This window comes from Vipera ursinii (genome assembly GCF_947247035.1).
Source record: "Vipera ursinii genome assembly, chromosome: 14".
Taxonomy (NCBI): Eukaryota; Metazoa; Chordata; class Lepidosauria; order Squamata; family Viperidae; genus Vipera; species Vipera ursinii.
The window spans coordinates 5,640,655-5,666,285 of NC_139527.1; the positions used below are offsets into that span (position 1 = coordinate 5,640,655).

Genomic DNA, 25,631 nt, shown 5'->3' on the forward strand with positions numbered 1-25,631 from the left:
TTAATTCGGAAAGGATACTTACAGTTAGGCATGCAAAATCGCGACCACAAACAGGCCTTTGCAGCCACGTGGCTTGGAGAGGAGAAGCCGGAAGTGGGTTACTTTTTTTTTTTGGTGCCTGGTCACATGACCGAAGCAGATTGGCTGATTTTGGCAAGTTTTGCTTTTGCTTTTGCTTTGCTGGAGCTGCGTGGGAGCCCTGCTGCTTGCTGGGCTTGAGGACTAGAGGGCTGGAATTCCTTCTGTGGGTACTTTGAAATATTCTTTTTCCTTACTCTGTGGAACTCTACTTCTGCCGCTTGTAATCCCTTTTGGGAACTGCTCTGCTTCTGACTGTGTTGGTAAGTGCAGCACTTTGCAAGATGGTTTGTTTGCCTTTGCCTGACATTGATAGCCTGTTCCTGCTGCTGCCTCCTCCTCCTCCTCCTCCTCTCCCTGGCCCAGGTTCTGCTGACCCCTTTGCAGGGGTCTTCCAACTGGCCCTTGTATGTGGACTGTGGACTTCAACTCCCAGAATGCCTCAGCCCTCGTGCCTGGCTGAGGAATTCTGGGAGTTGAAGTGCCTGGCTGAGGAATTCTGGGAGGTGAAGTCCACAAGTCATAAAAGGGCCAAGTTGCAAGAGCCCTGCCTTACTGGAAGGAAATCCCCCCCCCCACCATTTTGAATTTTGCCTGGAGAGGCTTGTGCTGATCAGGGGAAGTGGGGTTTTTTTTAAAAAAATATTGAAGTTTAAAATTTAAATTGCCTCCAGAAGTTGTGGGTGCTCCCTCCCTGGAGGCTTTTAAGAAGAAACTGGATAGGCATTTATCAGAAATACAAGTACAATACTCTCTTTGTGAGAGCAGTGGGTTAGACTAGATGACCTCAAGGTCCCTTCCATCTCAAGTTACTGTTGGAAGTTGACAATTCGATATAAACTCTGCTCCAATCTCCCTCTGCATGCCTGGCTGGAAACGCTAAAGTTAGTGGCCAGCAAGTGTTTTTTTTAAAAAAGGTTTTAAATTTAAATTGCCTCCAGAAGTTGTGGGTGTTGAGAGGGACAATGAGAAGGAAGGATCAAGGAAAAGGAACAGAGGGAAGGTGGGAGGAAGTATCGAAGGAAGGAAGGGAGAATGGGAGGGAGAGAGGGAGGGAAGGCACCCACCCATCCCACTCCCCTTCACCAGAGACCCATGGATCCCCCCCACAGGCACCCCACAACCTGAGTGACAAGCTGCCCTCCCCCTCCCCGCCACTGACTTCACTTGGGACCGTGACCGTTGTAAGTATGAATCAGTTGCCAAGCATCCGAATGTGAATCGCAGGACCCTGGGGGACACTGCAACGGTCGTTAAGTGTGAAAAATGGTCATAAGCCCCTTTTTCAGTGCCGTTGTAACTTCAAAGAGTCACTAAGCAAATAGCCGTAAGTCGAAGACTCATTTTTTTTCCCTTTTTTTTTGGGGCCATGCAAGTTTTTGACACCTTGCTGGGCGGAACTGGTGGGACTGGGATGGCGCCTTGCCCTCAAAGTGGCACAGTGGGTGAACAGGTCGGCGGGCCCATCAAAGAGGTGACAGCTCTCCAGCAACTAAAGCAGGGGTAGGCAACCTCGGCTCTTTTATGACTCATGGACTTCAACTCCCAGAATTCCTGAGCCAGCTTGGCTGGCTCAGGAATTCTGGGAGTTGAAGTCCATGAGTCATAAAAGAGCCGAGGTTGCCTACCCCTGAACTAAAGGGACCCTGGAGCAGAGCTGCGGCACTAAGCAGGAAGGGAGGTTTTCTTCGGCGCAGAATTCTCAACTAAGCAACGGTTGAGGATCTGAATCCACCGGCTCCTCCTCTACGCCAAGATGTTGGCTTGGAATTGGCAGGCGGGACGCCACCGGGTTGCAGCGACTGAGCGGGTCTTTCAAGAGCGGGCAGCTGCTCCAAAGGGTGGCCCGAGGAGGCCCACCTTGGCAAGGAGCGTGGCCCACCATCCCAACGGCCTCTTTGCAGATCCGTCCATCAGCCTCTCCACCGTGAAACGGAAGCTCTCCCCTTTCTTCTGCTTAGGTCCCAGGCCGTTTAAAATCGGCGGAGCTTTGCGAGTTGCCGCGGACTTGCAGAGAGAAGCCTCGTCTTTGGCCAAAGCCCTGGACCACCGACAAAGAGTTGCCAGGGGAACTTTATTAAGGGAAAGATTAGGGTAAAAAGTCTTTTTTTTTTCTGGGATGCCAGCGGAGGTGCCAGGCTGGTCCTCCACCCCGGGCTACCAGGAGCTGAAATCTCCAAAGCTGCCGGTTTTCCTCTCCTTCTTGTTGACCAAACTGGTGGACGGCCCGTCTTCTGCGGCTCGCTTCCTGCGTCACAAAATGCACAAGTCACACACAACCCTCATCTCCTGCAATCAGGCCCTGGTTTAAGGTCACACTACAAACAGACCTTGGTTGAAAGTCACGGTACAAAAAGACCCTGGCTTAAGGTCACGCTACAAGCAGACCCTGGCTTAAAGTCATGCTACAAACTCTGGCTTAAGGTCACCCTACAAACAGACCCTGGCTTAAGGTCGCCCTACAAGCAGACCCTGGCTTAAGGTCGCCCTACAAGCAGACCCTGGCTTAAGGTCGCCCTACAAGCAGACCCTGGCTTAAGGTCATGCTACAAGCAGACCCTGGCTTAAAGTCATGCTACAAACTCTGGCTTAAGGTCACCCTACAAACAGACCCTGACTTAAGGTCGCCCTACAAGCAGACCCTGGCTTGAAGTTTTCCAAAAAGAATGGAAGAGAGGAGTAGAAATTTACAAGGGGGTGGGGGGGGGGGAGACAAGGATGAAGCCAAGTAGCACAAATCACCTGAATTGTCCCCTAACTTCAGTCATTTAAAAACCCCACGAGGCTTTCCACCTCATCTTTCAGAGGAACCACTTTGGGGAAAAAAATTTTTTTTTTAAAGTGAAGAGTGAAAAGTTCAAATGCTGTTTTCGACGGGGGGGGGGGGTTTCAAGAGAAGCAGAAACCCGTCACCCTTGAGCTATCTGCTCCTCCACAAACCTAGCTGGGTCTAAGCTGCTTTCCTGTGGGGCAAACTGATATTTTCGCTGCCTGAACCCATAAGAAAAAGAAAAAAAAAGAAAGTCTTTGCGCAGATTCAATAGGATCCACTGGCAAGAGTTTTTTGTTGTTTTTTTTCCCTACGTCACATACACGTGCGTTACTGCTTTCTCTCCCTACGGAACAGAACCTGGAAACTCAAAAAAAAAATATGGTAAAATACAACCGGAACTTACGCCGCTGCTATATTAATGTATTTGCCAACTCCCGCGCGGTACGTTTTTGGCGCGGAAGGCTCCTTCTGTGGGATGTCTCTGCTTTTCGCCTTCATTGCCTCCTCTTCCAACTGAGCCTTCTCTCTCTCTCTAGCCACCTGGGAGAAAGCCAACGGAGCCGGGTCAAGCTTCCCAAAAAGCCCAGAGAAAAGGGAGATTTTAAACAGGCCACGGAGCACGGCTGGGCTGAAAAGCTGAGATGGGCCACAGCTGCGCAAAGTATTTATAGTTTTAGTACGATAAGGTGCCCAGAGTCAGTGGCTGAGATGAGCAGAGGAAGGAAAGAAGGAAGGAAGCGAGGGAGGGAGGGAGGGAGGGAGGGAAAGAAGGAAGGAGAGAAAGAAAGGAGAGGGGGAAGAAAGATAGAAAAATGGGGAGAAGGGAGATGGGGAGGAAGGAAGGAAGGAAGGAAGGAAGAAAAGGAAGGAAGAAAAGGAAGGAAGAAAAGGAAGGAAGAAAAGGAAGGAAGAGGGGGAGGGAGGGAGGAAGGAAAGAAGAAAAGGAAGGGAGGGAAGGAGGAAGGGAGGGAGGGAGGGAGGGAAAGAAGGAAAGAAAAAGAAGAGGGAAGAAGAGGAAAGAAGGAAGGAGAGAAAGAAAGGAGAGGGGGAAGAAAGATAGAAAAATGGAGAGAAGGGAGATGGGGAGGAAGGGGGGAAAGAAGGAAGGAAAGAAAATCAAAAGGAAGGGAAAAAAAAGAAAGGAAAGATCTTCCTTCCCCTCAGGAGGGAGGAAGGAAGGAATACGTGTGTGTGTGTGTGTGTGTGTGTGTGTGTGTGTGTGTGTGTGTGTCTGAAGGCCACATGTCAATTTTCTTCCCGAATTCTTTTGTTAGGCAACTTGATGTCCCTCAATCTCACCTGGGCATCTGCCTCTTCGTACGGATCAACAAAAACCGTGGTGGACTTGATTTTTATTTCCTCCTTGAAAAAAAGAGAAAGAGAGAGAACAGGAAAATAAAACATTTTTTTTTCTCCCACAGGCTTCTCGCAAAGTTGAAATCCTAGCCCCACCCAACCCAGGGCCGATTCTGCGACTGTTTGATCTTGGCCTTGAAGACGGCTCACCTTGGGACGGTCCGTCTTGGGGTCGCTCTCCACGTTCTCCATGGCGGTCAGAGCCTCGAAGCCGCCTACCACTCTGGGGGGAAAAAGAGAGGCCAGCCGGAGTCAGGAAATACGAAATTCGGAAGGAGGCAGCTTGTCCCCAAAGGTGCTTTTTGTTTTCCCAGGAGGCAATTGGAGTTTTTTCTTTGAAGACGTTTCGCTCCTCATCCACGAAGCTTCCCCCGTTCTGACTGGGATGGTGGAGGATAGAATAGAAATCCTGTCCTCCTCCACCATTCGACTGGGTGGGTGTAAGGCAGGGGGCTCTGACAAACGTGGCCCTTTTTATGACGGGGGGGGGGGGGGGAATTCCGGGAGCTGAACGGTAAAAGGGCGGCGTTTGAAGACCCCTGGAATGAGGGCGCTGGTGCCTTAAGCAGGGGGTGGGACTAGAAGACCTCCAGGGTCCCCCTTGGAGCCCAATGACCGCATGATTCCTTCCCTTTGCTTTTCAACCTGGGAGGGGGAGGGGGCTTTTCAGACCAGCTCTTGTGCAAAACGGCTTCCAGAAAAGCCGCCGTCGCCCCATTATTTCCCAGACAACTGCTTTTCTTCCCCTTGTTAAAGATTCAACCCCCCGGGTGACATTGTTAATTGCCCCTGGAGGGCACTTTGCATTTGACGCTCGCAGGTTCCCCTCACAATTAACTTGAGTGTCTTCTCCTTTTGTGGGTGTGTGCGCGCATGCGTGTGTCTCTAATTAGGCCTTGAGATCACTCCAAACCGTTGGACCACCACTGAAAAAATGCTCGCTCTTGTCTTTGCGCCGGCGTGCTTCCTACAGTTCTGAAAGGAGCTTATTTCACTATTGTTATTTTATTTTTGTTAAAATAAATGGGTTTTCATCGGAACCGATCAAAAGCCAGGAAAAACACGCGGTGCTGAACGCTTCCTCCTCCTCCTCTTCCTCTCCACGAACCCCCCTCCCTTCTAGCACTGATGATGTTACCTAGCTGGGTAATAAAACGTCTGCAAGAAAACAAGCAAGCTCAGAGAGCACCAAGGACCTCATAGTTCATTTTCTTTTTCTTTCTTTTCTTTTCTTTTCTTTCTTTTTCTTTCTTTCTTTCTTTTTCTCTTTCTTTCTTTTTCTTTCTTTTCTTCCTTCCTTCTTCCTTCCTCTCTTCTTTCTTTCTTCTTTCTTTCTTCCTTCCTTCCCTTTCTCTTCTTTTTCTTTCTTTCTTTCTTTTTCTTTCTTTTCTTCCTTCCTTCTTCCTTCCTTCCTTCCCCTCTTCTTTCTTTCTTCTTTCTTCCTTCCTTCCCTTTCTCTTCTTTTTCTTTCTTTCTTTCTTTCTTTTTTTTCTTTCCTTCCTTCCTTCCTTTCTTCCTTCCTTCCTTCCTTCCCTTTCTCTTCTTTCTTTCTTTCTTTCTTTCTTTCTTTCTTTCTTTCTTTCTTTCCTTCCTTCCTTTCTCCTCTCCATAAATTCCACTCCCTTCCAGCACTGATGATGCTACCTAGTTTGCGTAATGAAATGTCTGCAAGAAAACAAGCAAGCTCAGAGAGCACCCAGGACCCCACAGTCCCCCTCCTCCTCCTTTTCTCTGCAAACCCCACTCCCTTCTAGCATTGATGATGTTACCTACTTCGGTAATGAAACATCTGCAAGAAAATAATTGACCTCAGAGAGCACCAAAGACCCCATAATCCTTCCTTCCTTCCTTCCTCCCTCCTCTCCATAAATCCCTTTCTAGTTCTGATGATGTTACCTAGCTAGGTAATGAAACGTCTGCAGGAAAACAACCAAGCTCAAGAGAGCACCAGGGACCTCACAGTTCCACCCTGAGCTACGTATATTCTCTTCTTATCGGTGCAATTTTCAGTCCAACCTGTGTTAATTCCCCCCCCCCTTTCACCTACTTAACCAGTCTAGCTGGGGGATTCTGGGAGCTGAAGTCCACCTATCTTCATGAAGCCCAGATTGAGAAACGCGGGTAGCTTTGTGCTCATTTCAATTGACTTAAAGCTCCCTCGCCCTTAATGTTAACCCGGGGAAGAGGTTGCTGTGACTTGGGTGACTGTAATAAGGGCTACCTCACCAGCAGTAAGATGACCTGCTAGGAAAAGGCCACATGTTGAGCTGTAGGCTCTAACCAAAAGTTTGTTTGTTTTCATTATTGCAAGGCTGAAGTTCTGACGGAAAAGGAAGAATGAGCCTTTTTTTAAAAAAAAAATCCCATTTATATCCCGCCGTTCTCCGAAGACTCGGGACGGCTTACAATCTAAGAAGCACAAATCAATGTGCTTAGCAATAGCCTTCATTCTATGTATATGCCTGCTTATTAGGGGTTTCGTGTCCCCCCTCCAGCGGCATTATTACAAAGTCAGCTTATTGCCCCCCAACAATCTGGGTCCTCATTTTACCTACCTCGGAAGGATGGAAGGCTGAGTCAACCTTGAGCCTGGTGGGACTCGAACCTGCACTCATTGCAGGCAGCTGGTGTTACTTAAGGAGGCATTAGCCCACTGCTCCACCAAGGCTCTGACAGGCCGAAGACTCAAATTATGAATGTCTGTACAGACTCTGCTTTTATATCTTTCAAGCTTGGCTCCAGTGGGGACAAACCAGGAAAGCTTTTATTCAGATATGTGGCAGAGCAGCGGTTTCTAACGAATCCCCTATCAAACGATTGGAGCATTTATCAATGGTAAGCAGGCTCATGAATTTGAGCTCTTTTACACTGAGGGGGCCTGCAAGCCCATCTCCAGTCATTTTTAAATAATTAAATAATAATAATAATAATAATAATAATAATAATAATAATAATAATAATAATAATAATAATAATAAAAAACTGGTTGCTGTACAGACTGCTATTATGGCCATTACGAAATGCTGGCTACGATATGGAGAAATTTTTTTAACTTTACCTTCCAAATATAGTGTGCTTCTTATCCAGATAGGCACAGGAGCGGAACGTAATGAAGCTGGAAGGAGAAAAAGGAAGCACGTCGTAAAATGAACGCATCGAGAGCGTCCCCCAAAACAAGCGAATCACAACAACGCCAAGAGCTGTGACTCGTCTCAGCCAAAGGGTCACCAGTTTTGAGGGGGTAGACCTGTCTTGGCAGAGCGAACGGCAAGACAGTTCCGGATGAAATTGAAAAAATTGGGGTGGGGTGGGGGGGACAAAAAAACGTAAAAAAAATTCCCCCGAGCTGGGCTATGCAATCGGTGGCTTCACAAATCCAATTACAGGGTGCCACGACTGGGTTGATTAAATTAAATTAAAGATTTAATTTACGGCACTGCCGGAACTCTTTGTGTTTTACAAATGGAAGAAACACAGGAAGCCGGTTTGGGGGGGGGGGGGAAAGGCCACTGCGGGAGCTGTAGCTATCCTCCATTTATGAACAAAATATGTTTAAAATTACCCGAAATTTTTCCCCATAATAATAAGACCTAACTGGAAAAATAAGCCCTAGCGTGATTTTTCAGGATGCTCGTATTAAAAGCCCCACCCTAAAAAAATAAGCCCCAGTTAAGATCGTCAGGCAGATGGACGCATTTAGTATTTCCCCGAAAATAAGAACACAAGCCCTAGCGTGCCTTGGGGAGCAAAAATTAATATAAGACACGGTCTTATTTTCGGGAAAATATGGCATAATAGATCTCTCTCAGGCTATTTGTGATGGTTGCCCCATCCACAGTCACGTGACTGCATTTTGGGCATTTAGCGAGTGGCCAGCATTTATGGCCCTTGCAAGGTTGTATGACTGCATTTTATGACGTTTTCCGCCAAACCCAGCATTTATTTCCGGTTTTCGGCAAAACTGGACGGTAAAGAGTGTTGTGTTGTCCACAGGGAACAATTGTTGGCTTGGTGGCTGTGGTGTTTTTAACGATTGGGGCGAAGATGGTTGTAAAATGGGATGGGTCCCATGGCTGACCCTCTTCACGATCATCGTAACTTACGACCATAATGGGCAGGCTCCATTAGAGTTGTATGCCGGGGACGGCCCGTGACGAATTTTGCTTTGCAGCAATCGTCCAGTTACCTGTTGGACTGTGGGGTCCTTGGTGCTTTCTGAGCTTGGTGGCTTTCCGGCAGACGTTTCATGGCCCAACTAGGTAACGTCATCGGTGCTCCTCAGCGGAAGAGTCCTCAGCTTTTGCACTGATGACCTAACTGGGTCATGAAATGTCTGCAAGAAAACAACCATGCTCAGAGAGCACCAGGGCCCCCCCAGTGCCACTCCTCCTCCTCCCTTCTAACACTGACGACGTTACCTAATTGGGTCATGAAACGTCTGCAAGAAAACCAACCAAGGTCAGAGAGCACCAAGGATACCCCAATTCAACGCCAAGTTACAAATACGCTCTTCAAAGGATTCACTAGCATGGTTTTTTTTTAAAAATTATCTTCCAGGTGGTCCTCAAAGATGCCCTAAGGTGGGCCTTTTTTTAAATGACAAAGTAGAAGCTGCAAACTTTAAGCAGATGAAGATAAGTGAGAAGACCACCTTTGAAGTTAGATTCCACCTGGAGAACCGAGTCCTCGCTCTTTCCAGAGGACACGGGAAGAGCCAAGTCACCACTTACAACTGAGACTTGTTCGTGTTGGGCCCCGTGTTGGCCATGCTGAGGACGCCTCGTCCCGTGTGGGACAAGTTGGGCCTCAGTTCGTCTTTGAACGGCTTCCCCCAGCACGACTCTCCTCCTGGAATGAAAAGGCGGACGTGTCTGAAAGCCAGCGCTGCTTCCACGGGACAGAAGGGGGAGCAGGGAATGGAAGGGAAGGGGAAGCCATTTCCGGCATGGAGTAAAAGCCGACGGGCTGCCTCAAGGCAACTCTTAAGTTCCACTGCAGGGTCGTATGTCCAACTTCTCAAAAGGATCTTGTCTGGATGGTGGAGAAAGGGAGATCTTTGCTCTGCCTGTAACTGAGGTCCAGCTATTTACAATGCTCCTCCTCCTCTCCACAAAACCCACATCTTTCTACACCTGATGATGTTACCTAGTTGGGTCATGAAACATCTGCTAGAAAACTACCATGATCAGAGAGCACTAAGGACCACACAATCCCCCCCCTCCTCCTCCCACCTTCTAGCAGTGATATTACGTACTTGGCTGATGAAACACTTACATGAAAACAACCCAAGCTCAAGGAGCACCACGGACGCCACAAATCCATCTCTTGTCAAATCCCAAATTTTCAGCTGTACAATTTACAGCTAAGACAAAGGGACAGCTTTGTTGTTACTACTGGCAGATGGCGAAGTGCCAGAAATCTCTGCCAACTCAATTAAAAAGGGGGGAAAAACCCACACACAGCAAAAATCAGTCCCCTTTATCGGTGGGTCCACATTTGTTTCCTGCCCTTGGAAGAGATTTGAAAGAAAGTGAAGCGTCCCGGATGTTCACTCTGTGCAAGGAGAACTATCCGACCTATTTCTGTAGGAGACACCTCCAAGGAATCCACTTTGGACTCCTCTTCATCTGCCTCGCCTGATTTTCGTTCCTGTACAGACCCAGCGTGGAATTTCAATTTCACTCTGCCCCAGTTGCATGGCTGCTCCTTCCACACGAGGAGAGATGAACGGCTGTCATTTTCAATACCCAGGGGGAGGGCCTTCTCTGTGGGGGCGCCGGCCCTTTGGAACCAGCTGCCCGTAGAGCTTAGGACTGCCCCTGACCTCCGCTCATTCCACCGGCACCTGAAGACCTGGCTCTTTGAGCTTTCTGGCTCAAAGTATTAACTGGAGTTTTAATTGTATTTTAATTGGGGTTTTTATTTCAAGGTTAATGTAATCATTTTAATTGTTTTTAATTTTTTGTAATTTGCTGCATTGTTTTTAAAAAAAACCTTGTGAACCGCCCTGCGTCCTACAGGCGGTATATAAGTCAAATAATAAATAAATAAATAATAAAAGTTTTTCCTCCTGAACTGGTCCTTATCAGAAGCAAATATTTAGAACAGGATAGGATAGGATAGGATAGAATAACAGAATAGAATAATAATAGAATACAGTAGAATAGAATAGAACAGAATAATAATTAGAATAGAGTAGAATATTATAGAATAATAATAGAGTAAAATAGAATAATAGAATAGAATAAGAATAGAATAATAGAAAATAATAATAGAAAATAATAATAGAAAATAATAGTAATAATAATAATAATAATAATAGTAATAATAATAATATAATAATAATAATATAATAATAATAATAATAATAATAATAATAATAATAATAATAATAATAATAATAATAATAATAATAATAATAATAATAATAGAATAACGAGGCTTTCCTCCTGCTACAGGGTCTACAAAGAACTAAAATGAGTCAAAGAAAGAAAATCTGGGATTCTTTACCTGTTCCAGTCCCGGTTGGGTCTCCACCTTGAATCTAGACAATCAAAAGATAAAGACAATGTAAGGTGGGGAGGGGAGAGAAGCTGAACAGCCGTGGATTTATCGTTGAGATCCTTCAAGATGTTCCTTTTTATCAACCCACCGGAGAAAAGAAAACCCATTATTTTTTTATTTCCTTCTCCTTTAACTGGGGCCCTGCCGTAATCCATCAACCAAATTACAATAAATAAAGTTTTCAGCAGCTGAACAGGGAAAAAGAAGAAGCTTGGCAAAGGGGAAATAGTAGCAAAACCCACAAGTTCTCCAGGCACAGACTTCCTCACAGGGTGAACTGTGGGTCAGGGTCCAAGAGAGAAGAAATGTTAGGGGTTAGGTCGTAAAGCCAAGGACTAACTGTCTGAAAAGGCAACTTCTGAGGTTGAACTGATGATGGCGTGACTGATGGCAACGAGGGCGGTTAAGGACACCGAGCAATTCTCTGCTGCTCTGGAACATGTTCTGTTTGGGTCAGGCTTTAGGCTAGGTCCACTGCAGTTGAACAGAAATAGAAATAATAGAAATAGAAATAGAATAGAATAGAACAGAATAAAAATAGAATAAGAATAAAATAGAATAGAATAATGGAATAAAATAGTAGAACAGAATAAAATAATAACAGAATAAGAATAGAATAGAATAGAATAATAGAATAGAATAGAATAATAGAATAGAATAGAATAGAATAGAATAGAATAGAATAGAATAATAGAATAGAATAGAATAGAATAGAATAGAATAGAATAATAGAATAGAATAATAGAATAGAATAGAGTAATAGAATAGAATAGAATAGAATAGAATAGAATAGAATAGGAGATGGAAGGGACCTTGGAGGTCTTCTAGTCCAGCCCCCTTCCCTGCTCAAGCAGGAGAACCCCTACCAGCTCAGACAAGTGACTGTCCATTCTCTTCTTAAAAATCTCCAGTGATGGGAGCACCCACAATTTCTGGAGGCAAAGCTGTTCCACTGGTTGATTGTCCTCGCTATTAGGAAATTTCTCCTGCTTCCAGGTTGCTTCTCTCCTTGATCAGTTTCCAACTGTTGTTTCTTGTCCTGCCCTCCGGTGCTTTGGTGAATAACGTGACCCCCCCCCCCCCCGTCCTCTTCTTTGTGGCAGCCCCTCAAATGCTGGTTGTTGATCTAGAGGAGATGGCGGCAACCACCCCCAGGACAGCCCTTAATTAAGACCCCAGCAACTCTCTTTCTCTCTCGTTTGCCGAGCAAATATTTCTGCCTTCGGCCTTCCGGTTCGATACTCACCACGAAATTACGAATGGATCGGTGAAATATGGTCCCATCGTAGTAGTTCTTCTTGCAGAGTTTAATGAAGTTTTCACAGGTTCTAGGGGTCTGGGAAAGACAGGGGAAAAGACAAAAATACACACAAGCTGCTTGTAATGAAATCAAGTCAGTTTTTTACACAGGAAAGCCGTTGGTGGGAAGAACTACGGCGAAACCCTTTGTTCTTTCCACCTCTTTGCCTTTCGTTATCATAATGGATAGATTCTCGCCATTTTCTTTTTTTTTACCGCTTATTCTATTGTTCTACCCTTCTGTTTTGTTAACACTTCTGTTAGTTTCTTCCTTAAGCCGCCTAGGGAAGCCCCACGGCGAGAGAGGCAGCAAATACATTTCACAAATAAATAGTAAATAAATTAAAAAAAAAGCCATGGCTGAGATCACAGGTAGTCCTTGACGTGCCACAGTTCGTTTAGTGACTGTTCGAAGTCGCGATGCCCTGGAAAAAGTGACTTGCGACCAGTTTGCACACTTACGACCGTCGCAGCATCAACCACGATCAAAAATCAGACGCTTGGCAACCGACTCGTTAGGTGGGACAGTCTCGGGATCGCGTGATCCCCTTTTGCGAGCGTCCAACCAGCAAAAAACTAATGGGGAAGCCAGCTTCGCTTAGCGACTGTGTTACTAACTTAACAAACTCCGGTGAATCGCTTAAACAAGAACGGCAAGCAGTGGTCATAAAACGAGGCAAAAGCTACTTCTCAAATGCCTCGCTTAGCAACAGAAGTGACTTGTTTGTCAGGAGGTCGCAAAATGTGATCAGATGACACCCCCACCCCGCACGGGACCACTGCGACCGTCATAAATATGAGACCAGTTGTCAAGCGGCCGAAGTTTTTTTTTAAAAAAAATTATATTGATTTTCTAATGTTACATTTATATCTTTGAAAAGCAACGTGGCGGCTGAGTTACAATAATTCATTTACATACAGATATCATTGGTAAAAATCTCAAACTATTACAGTAAATATTTCCTCTCTTTTCCCTTTTAATATATACTGTCTCATATTTAAGTTAATACACTTCTTGTTCTGTCAATCAAATGAAAAATAAATTTCTTAGTAGTTCTTAGTTTATATATATCTTGGTTGTTTTAACATTCAGTAACCTAGTGAGTTTTTTTCCAATTTTCATTTGCCATTAATAATTAAATTTAACCTTTAATATCTATCATTTCAAGAAATTAAAAGACGCTTGCTCCTGGGGAGGAAAGCCATGGCAAATCTAGACAGCACACTAAAAAGCAGAGACATCAACCTGCCAACAAAAGTGCGCATAGTCAAGGCTATGGTCTTCCCAGTTGCGATGTATGGCTGTGAAAGTTGGACCATAAGAAAGGCTGAGCGCCAAAGAATTGAGGCCTTTGAACTCTGGTGCTGGAGAAGACTCCTGCGAGTCCCTTGGACTGCAAGGCGATCAAACCGGTCAGTCCTAGAGGAGATCAACCCGGACTGCTCTTTAGAAGGCCAGATCCTGAAGTTGAAACTCAAAAAGACTTTGGCCACCTAATGAGAAGGAAGGACTCACTGGAGAAGAGCCTAATGCTGGGAAAGGTTGAGGGCAAGAGAAGAAGGGGACGACAGAGAACGAGGTGGCTGGATGGAGTCACTGAAGCAGGAGGCGTGAGCTTAAATGGACTCCAGAAGATGGTAGAGGACAGGAAGGCCTGGAGGAACGTTGTCCATGGGGTCGTGATGGGTCGGACACGACTTCGCAGCTAACAACAACATCTATCATTTCCAAGTTTTGAATGACCCCGATTCCCTTTGTCACAATTCCTCGCAACATCCGGTGTTCAGGATACACGTCTTATCTATTTAAGTTCTCACTTTCTACATGCACAAATTGATAATACATTCTTATTTAATACGTTCTTATTTTCTAATAATTGCCAAATCTCTTAAATTTAGTGACCAAAATTTCTTTTATTTCAACATTTCGTGTTATCCCAACTTTGATCACGGCCGAACTTTTGATCACGCGAACGCAGAGACGTTGCAACGGTCGTCAAGGAGGAAAAAAAAACAGTGGTAAGTCACTTTCCCCCCCCCACTCCCCAGCGCTGTTCTAACTTCTAACGGTCACTAAACGAATGCTTGTTAAGTCGGGGACCATCTGCAAAAAACGAATTTTTCCTTTTAGGGAGAGCCCAAATTGCCCCTTTCAGCGCTCAGTAAAGCAATAATAAATTGCTTTAACAGTGGAAAGAGATACGAGGCGTCATTTATATTTTTTTACAAACACTCTGTGGGCTGCAAATTATTTTCCTGAGATTTTTATTTATATTTATACACAGGCTGTCTCTCTCTCGCTCTTTCCAGACACATGGAGAGAGCTGGTTCCCATGGCCACTGCTTGCGCATCATGCGAGGCGCATCACATTCTGGCAAGCCAGCCGGAGTTGCCTTAGTAACGTTCCTGAAAGGAAGGACGAGAAAAAAAACAGCTTAAAAGCTTCTTTGCTCCAACCTCACTCCTTGAAAGCTCCGAAGCGGAGACCTTTTCAACTTTCCCGGGAAAGAGAGTCAATGTACAGCAAGGTGTAAAAATAAGTGCAGGTTGTCCTCGACTTACAACAATTCATTTAGCGGCCGTTCAAAAGAGAGAGAGAGAGAGAGAGAGAGAGAGAGAGAGAGAGAGAGAGAGAGAGAGACGTTGTGACCATTTTCACGCTGATCAAAACTCGTATGCTTGGCAACCGGCTCATGTTTATCATGGCTGTCATGTCCCGGAGTCGTGTGATCCCGTTTTGCGACCTTCTGACAAGCCAAAGCCAATGGGGAATCCAGGTTCACTTCACCAGTGTTAGGCCCTTAACGACTGCGGTGAGTGGTTCGCGTGACAACCGTAGGGTGAGAAAAGTCATAAAACGAGACAAAACTCACTTGGCAACCGTCTCGCTTAGCAACATAAATTTGGGGCTCAAATTGTGGCGGTCAGCCGGGGACTATGTGTAGAGCAGTCTTGCTTTCCCAGTTTGATTGGCCAAAGCTCAAAGTCCCAGTTGGCTTGGAAGGCACTGGATCACTGGATTACATTGTCTTTTGCCTTCCACTCACGAGGCGTCGCTTCTCGGTCACTTTCTTTTGTCCCAAGATGATGATCTTCCGTGAAACCTAACCTGCCAGGCCTTGAGATCTTCACAACGACACACCCGGGTTTTTGACGGAGGCCACACAAAGAGGACGTGGCTTCAACACCTCGAATCAAAGAGATGCCCGTGGCACGGTAGGAAAGTGTGATTCCGGCAATGGAAAGCTCTCGACAGCCATCTGCGAGGGTTGCTTTGATTAGGGTTGATGCACAAAGCAGGGATCTGGGGCCCAGGACCTCAACAGGACGGGTGGATGGAAGGGGAAGGAAGGAAGGAAGGAAGGAAGGAAGGAAGGAAGGAAGGAAGGAAGGAAGGAAGGAAGGAAGGAAGGAAGGAAAAAGAAAAAAAAACAGGAGGGAAGGAAGGAGATAGAGAAGAAAGGGAGGGATAAGAACAAAGGGAAAGAAATAAACAGAACACAAAAGGAAGGGAGGGAGGAAGGATAAGAAGGGAAAGAGATAAAGTGTTGTGATTCAGGGTCAGCCTGTGGGTTCGGCAGTTGGGTCGGACGACTCAGAGGAGGAGGAGGGGGGTGTTGAAGAGCTTGCTGATGAGAGCCCTCAGCCAGGCCCCTCCCACCTGGTCATGACGCAGACCCAGCTGTGTGAGCCTGACAGCGTGGATGAAGATGACCCACAGCTGGCCCTGTTCAAGGACGCCCGACGCAGGAGGCAGTCAATCAGGAGTAAACAGAGGAAGGCAATGGGGCACCTCGGAAGGAGGCAGAGAGAAGCCACGCCCTGAACTGTATAAAAGGGGAATGCGTGGGAGGGCTGGTTTGCTGAAGGCAACCGCTTGAATAGCTCCTGTTTCATGGTTCGTGTCTTGTTTTGCTCTGTTTTATGTTAATAAATTTGGCAGGCTTAGTTCCAGCCTCTTGCCGTTTGTAAAGGGGTTGTCCCTGCCTTTTCTGCAGGGCCGGTAGCAGGCTGGTACAGAACATAAAGGGAGGAAGGGAGAGAAGGAAGAAGGAAGGAGATAAAGAGAGAAGAAAGGGAGGGATGAGAACAAAGAAGTAAATAGAGAAAGAAGGACAAAAGGGACGGAGGGAGGATAAGAAAGGAGGGAAAGGGATGGAGGGAGAGAGGAAGGAAGGAAAGAAGAAAAGGAAGGAAGGAAGGAGATAAAGAGAAAGGGAGGGATAAGAACAAAGGGAAAGAAATAGAGAAGGAAGGACAAAAGGGAGGGAGGGATAAGAAGGGAAAGAGAGGAAGGGAGGGAGGGAGAGGAAGGAAGGAAGGAAGGAAGGAAGGAAGGAAGGAAGGAGACAAAGCGAAAGAGGGAGGAAGGAAGGAAACAAGGACTCTGGGCTGTTCAACCGACGCAAAGAAAAATGAAGACGGTGCAAAGCTCTTTGTTTAAGGCTCCTGCACAACGCCAAGTTGTGACAAGTCTGCGCCACTGCCTGTTTCGTCACCTCTCAAGCCGGCGCTGTACACAGATTCCCCGCTCCTCACCTCCACACGGAGGATCTAAAAATACGCAATGGAGGCAAACCTCTTCCCAGGGAGATTCATCCGGGTGATCAAAGAGCATCTTTCTTTGGAGGCTTTTACTAGACGGAGTCGTCGTCTTCGGCTTACAACAAAAACGGGCCCCAAAGCTACACTGCTCAGCGGGGATAATCAAAACATCAGAGGCAGCAGTCCAGAGGTTACCACATCTGGAAAGATTTCACAGATGAGCCCTGGTGATGCAGTGGTTAGAGTGCAGCGTGGCAGGCTGACTCTGCCCAAAGCCAAGAGTTCGATCCTGACCAGCTCAAGGTTGACGCAGCCTTTCCATCCGAGGACGGTGAAACGAAGACCGAGATTGTTGGGGGGCAATAGGGTGACTCTGTACACTGCTTAAGAGAGGGCTGTAAAGCACTTTGAAGCGGTATATAAGTCTAAGTACTATTGCTATTGCCCTTCCTCCCTCCCTCCCTCCCTCCCTCCCTCCCTCCCTTCCTTCCTTCCTTCCTTCCTTCCTTCCTTCCTTCCATCCTGCACAGTGGTTAGAATGCAAAACTTCCTCCGCAAATCATCACCACCACCAACCTCCACCTTTGGGGCCCACAGGATTTATAGGACCTTCCGCCTTGAGGCAGCTGAGGGACCATCTGCATCTGAAGAACGTGGCAACCCACAAGCCAACCGTGGCCTTACCATGTCGCAGTGAAGCTCCAGGTTGAGGTCTCCTCGGTTGGTGTGTAACCGGACGTAGCCCTTCTTCTTGACGTATTGGTAGCGCACCACGTCGTCATCTATGGCAGCTGTTGACAGAGGCCAAGGGCACATGGTTGCATTGACGCGTTGCTGAGGGGTGCCTGGTGCTCTCTGAGCTGGGTGGCTAGAAGGGAGTGGGATTTGTGGAAAGGGGGGGAGGGAGGGAGGGAGGGAGGAAAGGAAGGAAGGAAGGATGGATGGATTGTGGGGTCCTAGGTATTCTCTGAGCTTGCTTCTTTTCTTGCAGACATTTCATTACCCAAACTAGGTAACATCATCAGTGCTAGAAGGGAGTGGAATTTATGCAGAGGAAGGGAGGAAGGAAGGAAGGAAGGAAGGAAGGAAGGAAGGAAGGAAGGAAGGAAGGAAGGAAGAAGAAAGGAAGGATGGATTGTGGGGTCCTAGGTATTCTCTGAGCTTGCTTCTTTTCTTGCAGACATTTCATTACCCAAACTAGGTAACATCATCAGTGCTAGAAGGGAGTGGAATTTATGCAGAGGGAGGGAGGGAGGGAGGGAGGGAGGGAGGGAGGAAGGAAGGAAGGAAGGAAGGAAGGAAGGAAGGAAGGAAGGAAGGAAGGACCTTTACCTGCTTCGTGCGTCGTCTCAGGCGCCATGGCTGTGGATGTGAACGAGGCGCTGACTCTCCCTGTGGAATAGTGAGCCTGTTAAAAACAGCAACAGATGAGCGAGATCAGAGGGAGAACACTTGCAACACGGGCAGTCCTCCACTTACAAGAGTTCATTTAGTGGCCGTCCAAAGTTACATCACCACTGAAAAAAGCCACTTGCGACCGCCTTGAGCACTTACAGCATCCCCCGTGGCCACGTGAACAAAATTCAGGTTCTTGGCCACTGGCCCGTATTTATGACGGTCGCAGTGTCCCGTGTGTGTGTGTGTGTGTGTGTGTGTCTGTGTGACATGATCCCCTCTGGTGACTTTCTGACCAGCAAAGTCCACGGGGAAGCCAGCTTCACTTCACAACGGGGTTACTAATTGAACAACCGCAGCGATTCGCTTAACAAATCTGCCGAGAGACGTCGTCAAACGGGGGGGCAAAGCCGGCTTAAGAAATTTCTCTCACTGAGCAACGTAAATTTGGGGCGCAACTGTGGTCGTAGGCTGAGGACTCTCTGTACTGGGAGAGAACTTAGGGCCTGCAAAGGGGAGGATGCCAGGAGGAGCTGTCTTTGCTAAAAAAAAAGAAAAAAATGGCAGCCACGGGGAACCTGTCCGGCTTCAAAACAGTTGATTTGCAGTGTTTCCCTTTCCTCTCCCCTCCTCACCGCACTTTCCTTCTATGCCACATCTGGTTTTGGCTTTGTTCTGTACCAGCCTGCTACCAGCCCTGCAGAAAAGGCAGGGACAACCCCTTTTACAAGAAGGCAAGAGGCTGGAATTACGCCTGCCAAATTTATTACCACAAAAACAAACGGAACAAGACAAACCAAGAAACAGAAGCTTTAAGAAACATGAACTATCCAAGCGGTTGCCTTCAGCAAACCAGCCCTCCCACGCATTCCCCTTTTATACAGTTCAGGGCGTGGCTTCTCTCTGCCTCCTTCCAAGGATCCCCATTGCCTTCCTCTGTTTACTCCTACTTGACTGCCTCCTGCGTCGGGCGTCCTTGAACAGGGCCAGCTGTGGGTCATCTTCATCCACGCTGTCAGGCTCACACAGCTGGGTCTCCACCAGGTGGGAGGGGCCTGGCTGGGGGCTCTCATCAGCAAGTTCTTCAACACCCCCCTCCTCCTCCTCCTCTGAGTCATCCGACCCAACTGCCGAACCCACAGGCTGACCCTGAATCACAACAGGCTTTAGGGGCCATTCGGAAGGACTCTAGAGAGCCGAAAAGGAAATAATAAAGAGAGAAAACTCTTATCCCGTTAAGTGTTGACGCGGCCAATCTAACTCAACTCCACCGGCGTTTTTCCAACCTGGCATTCTGGGAGTTGGAAGTGACTCCCGTCTTCCAGGGGCCAAGTTGGGGGGAAAAAAAGCAGGGTTCTAGATTCACGCCGTTCTCCTGTCGTGTTTTTTTTTTTAATGGCCCCTTGATGTTATCAACTCACCGCATTCAGCCTGTCTGTTTTCTTCTTCTCCGGCTCTTTCATTGTGGCTGCCAGAATATCATCCCCTTTGAATTCTTTGTATAACTCCGACAGCGTCTCCCTGGTTTCCACGTTGGCATTTTTCAAATAATAGGAGGGGTCCGATCTGGCCTTTTCGTCATCTGCGAAAGATTGCAATAGATCAGGAAACCCACCGTCGTTACATTTTAACCTCGGCCGCTTAGAAAATCTGGTTTCTCCAAGTGAAATACGACGACGCTGCCTTCCCCATGCCCCTCTTGATGAAACTCAAAAGTTTATAGTCTGGATGCATCTTGAGGTCACCGAATTTGGGAAGCCGGCAGAGAACCGAAAGACACGATCCGAACACCTTTGGGGCTGGCTGGGACATTAAAAACGGCAGCACCTTTTTTTTTCTTTCTTTTTTTTTAAAACAGAGAACATTATATTTTGAGTTTTGCCAGGGACATTTTGGTCGCAAATGGAGGACTACCCGCAGTCCTCTACCATCCCTCTTACCCGGGTCGGTGACTTTCAAATTGTTCTTCACGTGAAAAAAGCTGGAGACGTTAAATTTGTCCAAATTGGTGGGATCCTAAATGAAATAAAGAATAATAATAATAATAAAAAAAAAAACAGAAGATCAGCAGCTTTGGAGCGACAATTCTGAGCTCAGCTGAGCATCCAACCCGTTTCATAATTTTGTTTAAAAGTTTTTTTGGGGGGGGAGTTGGGGGGGAAGCCACCAGGGAAAATTGGGATAAAAAAGCTTTTTGTTTCGTGACGAAAGTTGATGTGGACGGCTTCCAGAGCAGTTCCCCCCCCCCGCCCCCACCGCTGCCGAATACATCAATAAAATCCGGCAGGGTGGGCAGGGACGAAGAGGCCGATGGCCTGAATCCCAAGTGAGCCGAGAGAACGGTGGAAGGAGAAGACGAGGATCAGTGGGGGCGCAAATGGCAGAACGGGAGATAAATGTGGCATTGTGTGTTCCGATAAGGAAAGCTTCCAATAATATTCCATCGCGGGCAAACTCTGCTGGAGAGAGCGAGCGAGCGAGAGAGAGAGAGAGCCGGCTGCCCCATCTCTCATTAAGTGACATAATTACGCCTTTCACTGAGCCCTGAAATTGTTTGCCCTTACCGGTAAATAAATCTTTAGTTTTATGGCTGGCAGTAAGTCAAGAAGGGAGGAGGTGGGGGGGGGAGAGAGAGAGGGAGGGAGGGAGGGAGGGAGAGAGAGAGAGAGAGAGAGAGAGAAAGAAAAAGGGAGAGAGGGAGGGAGAAAGCAAGAGAGAGAGAGAGAGAAAGAAAGAGAAAGAAAGAAAGAAAGAAAGAAAGAAAGAAAGAAAGAAAGAAAGAAGGCCTCCAGACTATGTGTGTATATTTGTGTATATAGTGTGGGTGTGTATATGTATATGTGTATACATTATGAATGCATGCATACATGACGTGTATATAAATATATATGTATATATACATGCATATATACACATACATACATACATACATACATATATACACACACAGACACACACACAAATTGTGAGAAGAAGTGGAGACTCTTAAGGAATTCAGGGCAGGAAAGAGGAGAATGCCCAAACCAAAACTCATGTTATTCTTTTAAGCCTCACCTGCAAGGTAATAATGTCCTGCCTGGAAAAGGGCTCATCGCTCAAGAGGTCCCGGAAGGACTTGGTTTTTATATTCAGCTGCTCAACCGCCTTGGGGAGAAAAAAAAAAGAGAGAGGAAGAAGCAGGGAATCAATGGAGGGTCGAGAAAACATCGTGTCGTTTTTCCTCCAACCCGAAATAAGGGCTAGGCAAGTGCAACTCGCTTAGCGACCGCCTGGCTTAGCCATGGAAACTCTGCTTCTAGGTCGAAGTCTAGCTGCATAGTCTGTGCGTCGTCAACCGTGGGGCGGATTCTGAACACGGCTCACCTCGGAACCGAACACGTTCCCGGTGGTCTTGACGGCCACGATGTGGGAGTTATTGGTGAAGACTGTGTAGAGAATTGGGCAGTGGTATTTCCCTAGATTGAAGAAAGAAAGAGAGAAATGAACCACAGACACGACATGTGTTTCTCACCTCCAGGTGACTGATCCAAAGTCACACAAGCTGTGTTTGATGCCTAAAAGGTGGGACTAGAACTCACAGCCTCCTAGTGATTGGCCCAAAGTCACCCAGTCAGCTTTCATGCCTAAGGCGGGACTAGAACTCACAGCCTCCTAGTGATTGGCCCAAAGTCACCCAGCTGTGTTTGATGCTGAAGGCGAGACTAGAACTCACAGCCTCCTAATGATTGGCCCAAAGTCACTCAGCTGGCTTTCATGCCCAAGGTGGGACTAGAACTCACAGCCACCTGGTTTCTAACCTGGTCCCTTAAGCAGAGGGAAAACTTAACCCTGAAAGAAGATGGCTAGCAGATCTTCAGGTTTGTCAGGATGGTTTCACCAAAAGGCAGGTTCTGATGAAATATTAGCGAAATCTCTGCAGTGAGCGTGTCTAGAGCAGTGGGGAGCAAATCCGGTTTCACGCCAAGCTAATCAAGCTAAGAGACACTTTAATTTGGATTTCTGCATTGACTAGAGAGAGTTGATCTTTACAGCTAAATGGCCCCTTTCCAATTCTGCAATTGTAACTGCTTTTGAGATCCTTGAAACCATGTCGGGCCATAAATATTTCAACTGAATAAATTAGAATTCCACAAGACCAGAATCTCAAACCCGCCTCTGCGTAGGCATCATCGGGTCTTTGGTAAGAACAAAAGCTCCATAAAATCCTTGGAGAGAGGCTGAGATATAATTTCAGCTGAGAATCCCTGGGAGAAATAAATGATTTAATGAGCCTGCCTTTCAAAGGCCCAGCTCTGACCAAACGTTTGTAGGAGCCGAGGCTCTTTCCAAGCGGTTGGGGCAAATCCAAGGCTGAGGAGGAACAGGCTGGCCTCCTACTTAAGTGATTCCCCCTCAATCTGATTGTGCACCAAAGACTTCACTTTGGACGAAACTGAACGGTGTATTTTTCAGAGGGTGAGGAAAAAAATTAATATTAAACATTTCATGTGGTGAACAGAGCAGTAAAAAGGAATGGGTTCTGGAGGAAGGAAGGAAGGAAGGAAGGAAGGAAGGAAGGAAGGAAGGAAGGAAGGAAGGAAGGAAGAAAAAAAGAAAGAAAGAAAGAAAGAAAGAAAGAGAGGAAAGAAAGAAAGAAAGAAAGAAAGAAAGAAAAAGAAGGAAAGAAAAAGAAAGAAAGAAAGAGAAAAAAGAAAGGGAAAGAAAGGAAGAAAGAAAAAGGAAAACAAAGGAAGGGAAAGAAAAAAAGGGGAAGAAAAAGAAATGAAAGAGAAAGGGAAGGTGGAGAGAGAGAGAGAGGGAGGGAAGGAGAGAAAGGAAAGGAAGCAAAAAGAGAAAGGAAGAAAAGAAAGAAAAAAGAAAGGGAAAGAAAGGAAGAAAGAAAAAGGGAAAGGAAGGAAGGGAAAGAAAAAAGGGAAGAAAAAAGAAAGGAAAGAGAAGGAGAGGTGGAGACAGAGGGAGGGAGGGAGGGAGGGAAGGAGAGAAAGGAAAAAAGCAAAAAGAAAGAGAAAAAAGAAAGGGAAAGAAAAAAGAAAGGGAAAGGAAGGAAGAAAAAAGGGAAAGGAAGGGAAAGATAAAAGGGAAGAAAAAGAAAGGAAAGAGAAAGGAGAGGTGGAGACAGAGGGAGGGAGGGAGGGAGGGAAGGAGAGAAAGGAAAAAAGCAAAAAGAAAGAGAAAAAAGAAAGGGAAAGAAAAAAGAAAGGGAAAGGAAGGAAGAAAAAAGGGAAGGAAGCGAAAGATAAAAGGGAAGAAAAAAGAAAGGAAAGAGAGAAAGGGGAGGTGGAGAGAGAGAGAGAGGGAGGGAGGGAAGGAGAGAAAGAAAGGAAGGAAGAAAGAAAGAAAGAAAGAAAGAAGAAAGAAAGAAAGAAAGAAAGAAAGAAAGAAAGAAAGAAAGAAAGACAGACAGACCCAATTAGTTTGTGAACCCTTCTCGTCTTTGTATGGAACAGCCGACACGTTTTTAAAATTGAAGATCCCTCAAAGAGGAACAGACAGATTTAACCCCAGGTCATTTCATGCTGGAGAGAGTCCCACTGGCTGGGCTCTTGGCAAAAAAGAGATGGATGTCAAACCAACTGCAGACTTAGCTGTTAATAACATATACGGCCTCGGTCATGGCAGCTTGAACCACAACTATTAAAGAAATCCAAACCCAAGTTTCTAGCCCTCATGTTTAAGAAAAGACTCAAAAGCATTCCACACGACACCCTCACCAATTTTGTCAAGGTTAGGCTTTCTGGGCAGCCTATAAAATGGAGCTGACGAAAGAAGAAGAGCTGACGACAAGCAATTTATAAATTCGATCTTCAGCGAATGGCTTAAGACTTAAAATTTGGGGGGGGGGAGAGAAATAACCCAGAACGACGACGAGAATTAAGATAAATAGCGGGAGCCGAGAACGACTTTTCAAACTAACTCTGAGTAATAAAGGAAGAGGAGAAACGGAGCTTACAACTTACAATCCTTCATTGAGTGACTGCCGGAAGTTACGACGGCATTGAAAAAAGGGACTTTACGCTGGCTTTCCACACTTGCGACGGGGTTGCGTGAACAAATTTCCGACGTGTGGCAACTGGAGTGTATTTATGACGGTTGCGGTGTCCCTGTGTGTGTGTGTGTGTGTGTGTGTGTGTGTGTGTGTGTGTGACGTGATCCCCTTTTGCAAACTTCTGACAAGGAAAGTCAACGGGGGAAGCCAAATTCTCTTTAACGACCGAGTTACTCACTTAGCCACGGTAGCGATTTCACTAAAAACAACGGTGGCGGGGAAAGATTGTGAAATGGAGCAAAACCCGCTTAACAACGGTCTCGCTGCGCGACAGGATTTTTCAGGCCCGGGTGCGGTCGTTAAAGAGCGGCAGAATCCTTTGTTCCCGGCTCCCCCGAGGCCTCCTTGTGATCTGCACAGTCGTCGTATTCACTTTTCTTCTTTAAAAAAAACACCACAAAACAAAACAAAAAAAAAACACAATTGTGCCAACTCACCGTCTTGGTTTTTAGCAAAGTTCAGCTTGATGAGAGATTTGGCCTCGAGCTTCTGCGGGAGACAAAACACGCACAACGGTTAATTGCCCGCTTTGCCGTGGACTTCAGTTGAAGCGCACACAAACACCCCAAAAGAGAAAAAAACAAAATAAAAGTTGTGATATTCTAGCAAACACTTGATAGCCAGTTCAGCTGATCAAATGTGACAACTGCAACAACAGTGTCTGTGTCCTGGTTCCGACAGATGAAACTCTTCACAGAACTTCGAGGCATTGCTTAGCTTAAAGAATCTTTATTCGAGTAGTGTAGCGTCGGCGCTAATGTAGTCGAAGCCAAAAATTGAATTCCCCTCTCTTGAGCACGTAGTATCAAAGCACAATTCCCTCCTCCAGTTAACAGTCATAAATCACGTTCTCCAATTAGTTTGAAATGCGGGCTTCCCCTCCAGTTCTCCAGCCCGCTAATTCTTTATCATCTCTTATTTCGATAACCTTGGTTCTCACGCTAGGTTCAGCATTGTTATGTCTAGCTAACTCTCTGTTCTGTTTTTTATTCTCTGTTTTTTATTGAAAAAATGCCTCCTGAAGTAACACCAGCTGCCTGCAATTAGTGCAGGTTCGCATCCCACCAGGCTCAAGGTTGACTCAGCCTTCCATCCTTCCGAGGTAGGTAAAATGAGGACCCAGATTGTTGGGGGCAATTAAGCTGACTTTGTAATAATGCCGCTTGGGGTGTGTGTGAAAGCCCTAACAAGCAGGCATATACATAGAATGAAGGCTACTGCTAAGCTTGTAAGCCGCCCTGAGTCTTCGGAGAAGGGCGGGATATAAATGGAATTAAAATAAATAAAATAAAAGTTTTACAGTACATTTTATTTCATGCACATTCCTCCCCCCAGCATCGTCTAACTCTAACTCTAAGAGTAAAACATAAGGAGAAAACGGTTGCATCTCCATCTGTTGTCAAAGCAAAAACATCCGATGTTAGCAGCGTTGACAGTCTGCAGGAAAGTCACAAAGCAAGTTAGGGTTGAAATGAAGCCGATTAATTTGCCCCCTAAAAGAAACACTGTTATTCTCTCCTTTGTTTCTTGTCAGTTTAAACTGGCTTGCTCAGATCCAAGTTCTAATTTTATTT

The 25,631-nt window shown here is 46.2% G+C and overlaps 1 protein-coding gene and 1 long non-coding RNA gene across 2 annotated transcripts in view; one reads left to right on the forward strand and one right to left on the reverse strand.

The window, feature by feature from the left end:
* The first annotated feature begins 179 nt into the window (after window positions 1-179).
* On the forward strand, window positions 180-4,969 carry LOC310646684. The gene is made up of 2 exons (XR_014493743.1): window positions 180-341; window positions 4,273-4,969. It is a non-coding gene; the product is annotated as an uncharacterized lncRNA (long non-coding RNA).
* The window catches only part of PPIL2 (peptidylprolyl isomerase like 2), a 30,823-nt gene continuing 7,298 nt past the window's right edge, over window positions 2,107-25,631 (reverse strand). The window contains exons 6-20 of the mRNA XM_083373261.1: window positions 24,495-24,546; window positions 21,375-21,466; window positions 21,066-21,155; window positions 19,952-20,027; window positions 19,433-19,593; window positions 17,949-18,024; window positions 17,301-17,407; window positions 12,018-12,107; window positions 10,718-10,751; window positions 8,938-9,055; window positions 7,266-7,322; window positions 4,358-4,430; window positions 4,151-4,213; window positions 3,255-3,391; window positions 2,107-2,326 (exon numbers count right to left, since the gene is read on the reverse strand). Coding sequence (XP_083229387.1) covers window positions 2,236-2,326; window positions 3,255-3,391; window positions 4,151-4,213; window positions 4,358-4,430; window positions 7,266-7,322; window positions 8,938-9,055; window positions 10,718-10,751; window positions 12,018-12,107; window positions 17,301-17,407; window positions 17,949-18,024; window positions 19,433-19,593; window positions 19,952-20,027; window positions 21,066-21,155; window positions 21,375-21,466; window positions 24,495-24,546 — 1,317 coding nt within the window. The 3' untranslated portion in view covers window positions 2,107-2,235. The remainder of the gene's footprint in view (window positions 2,327-3,254; window positions 3,392-4,150; window positions 4,214-4,357; window positions 4,431-7,265; window positions 7,323-8,937; window positions 9,056-10,717; window positions 10,752-12,017; window positions 12,108-17,300; window positions 17,408-17,948; window positions 18,025-19,432; window positions 19,594-19,951; window positions 20,028-21,065; window positions 21,156-21,374; window positions 21,467-24,494; window positions 24,547-25,631) is intronic.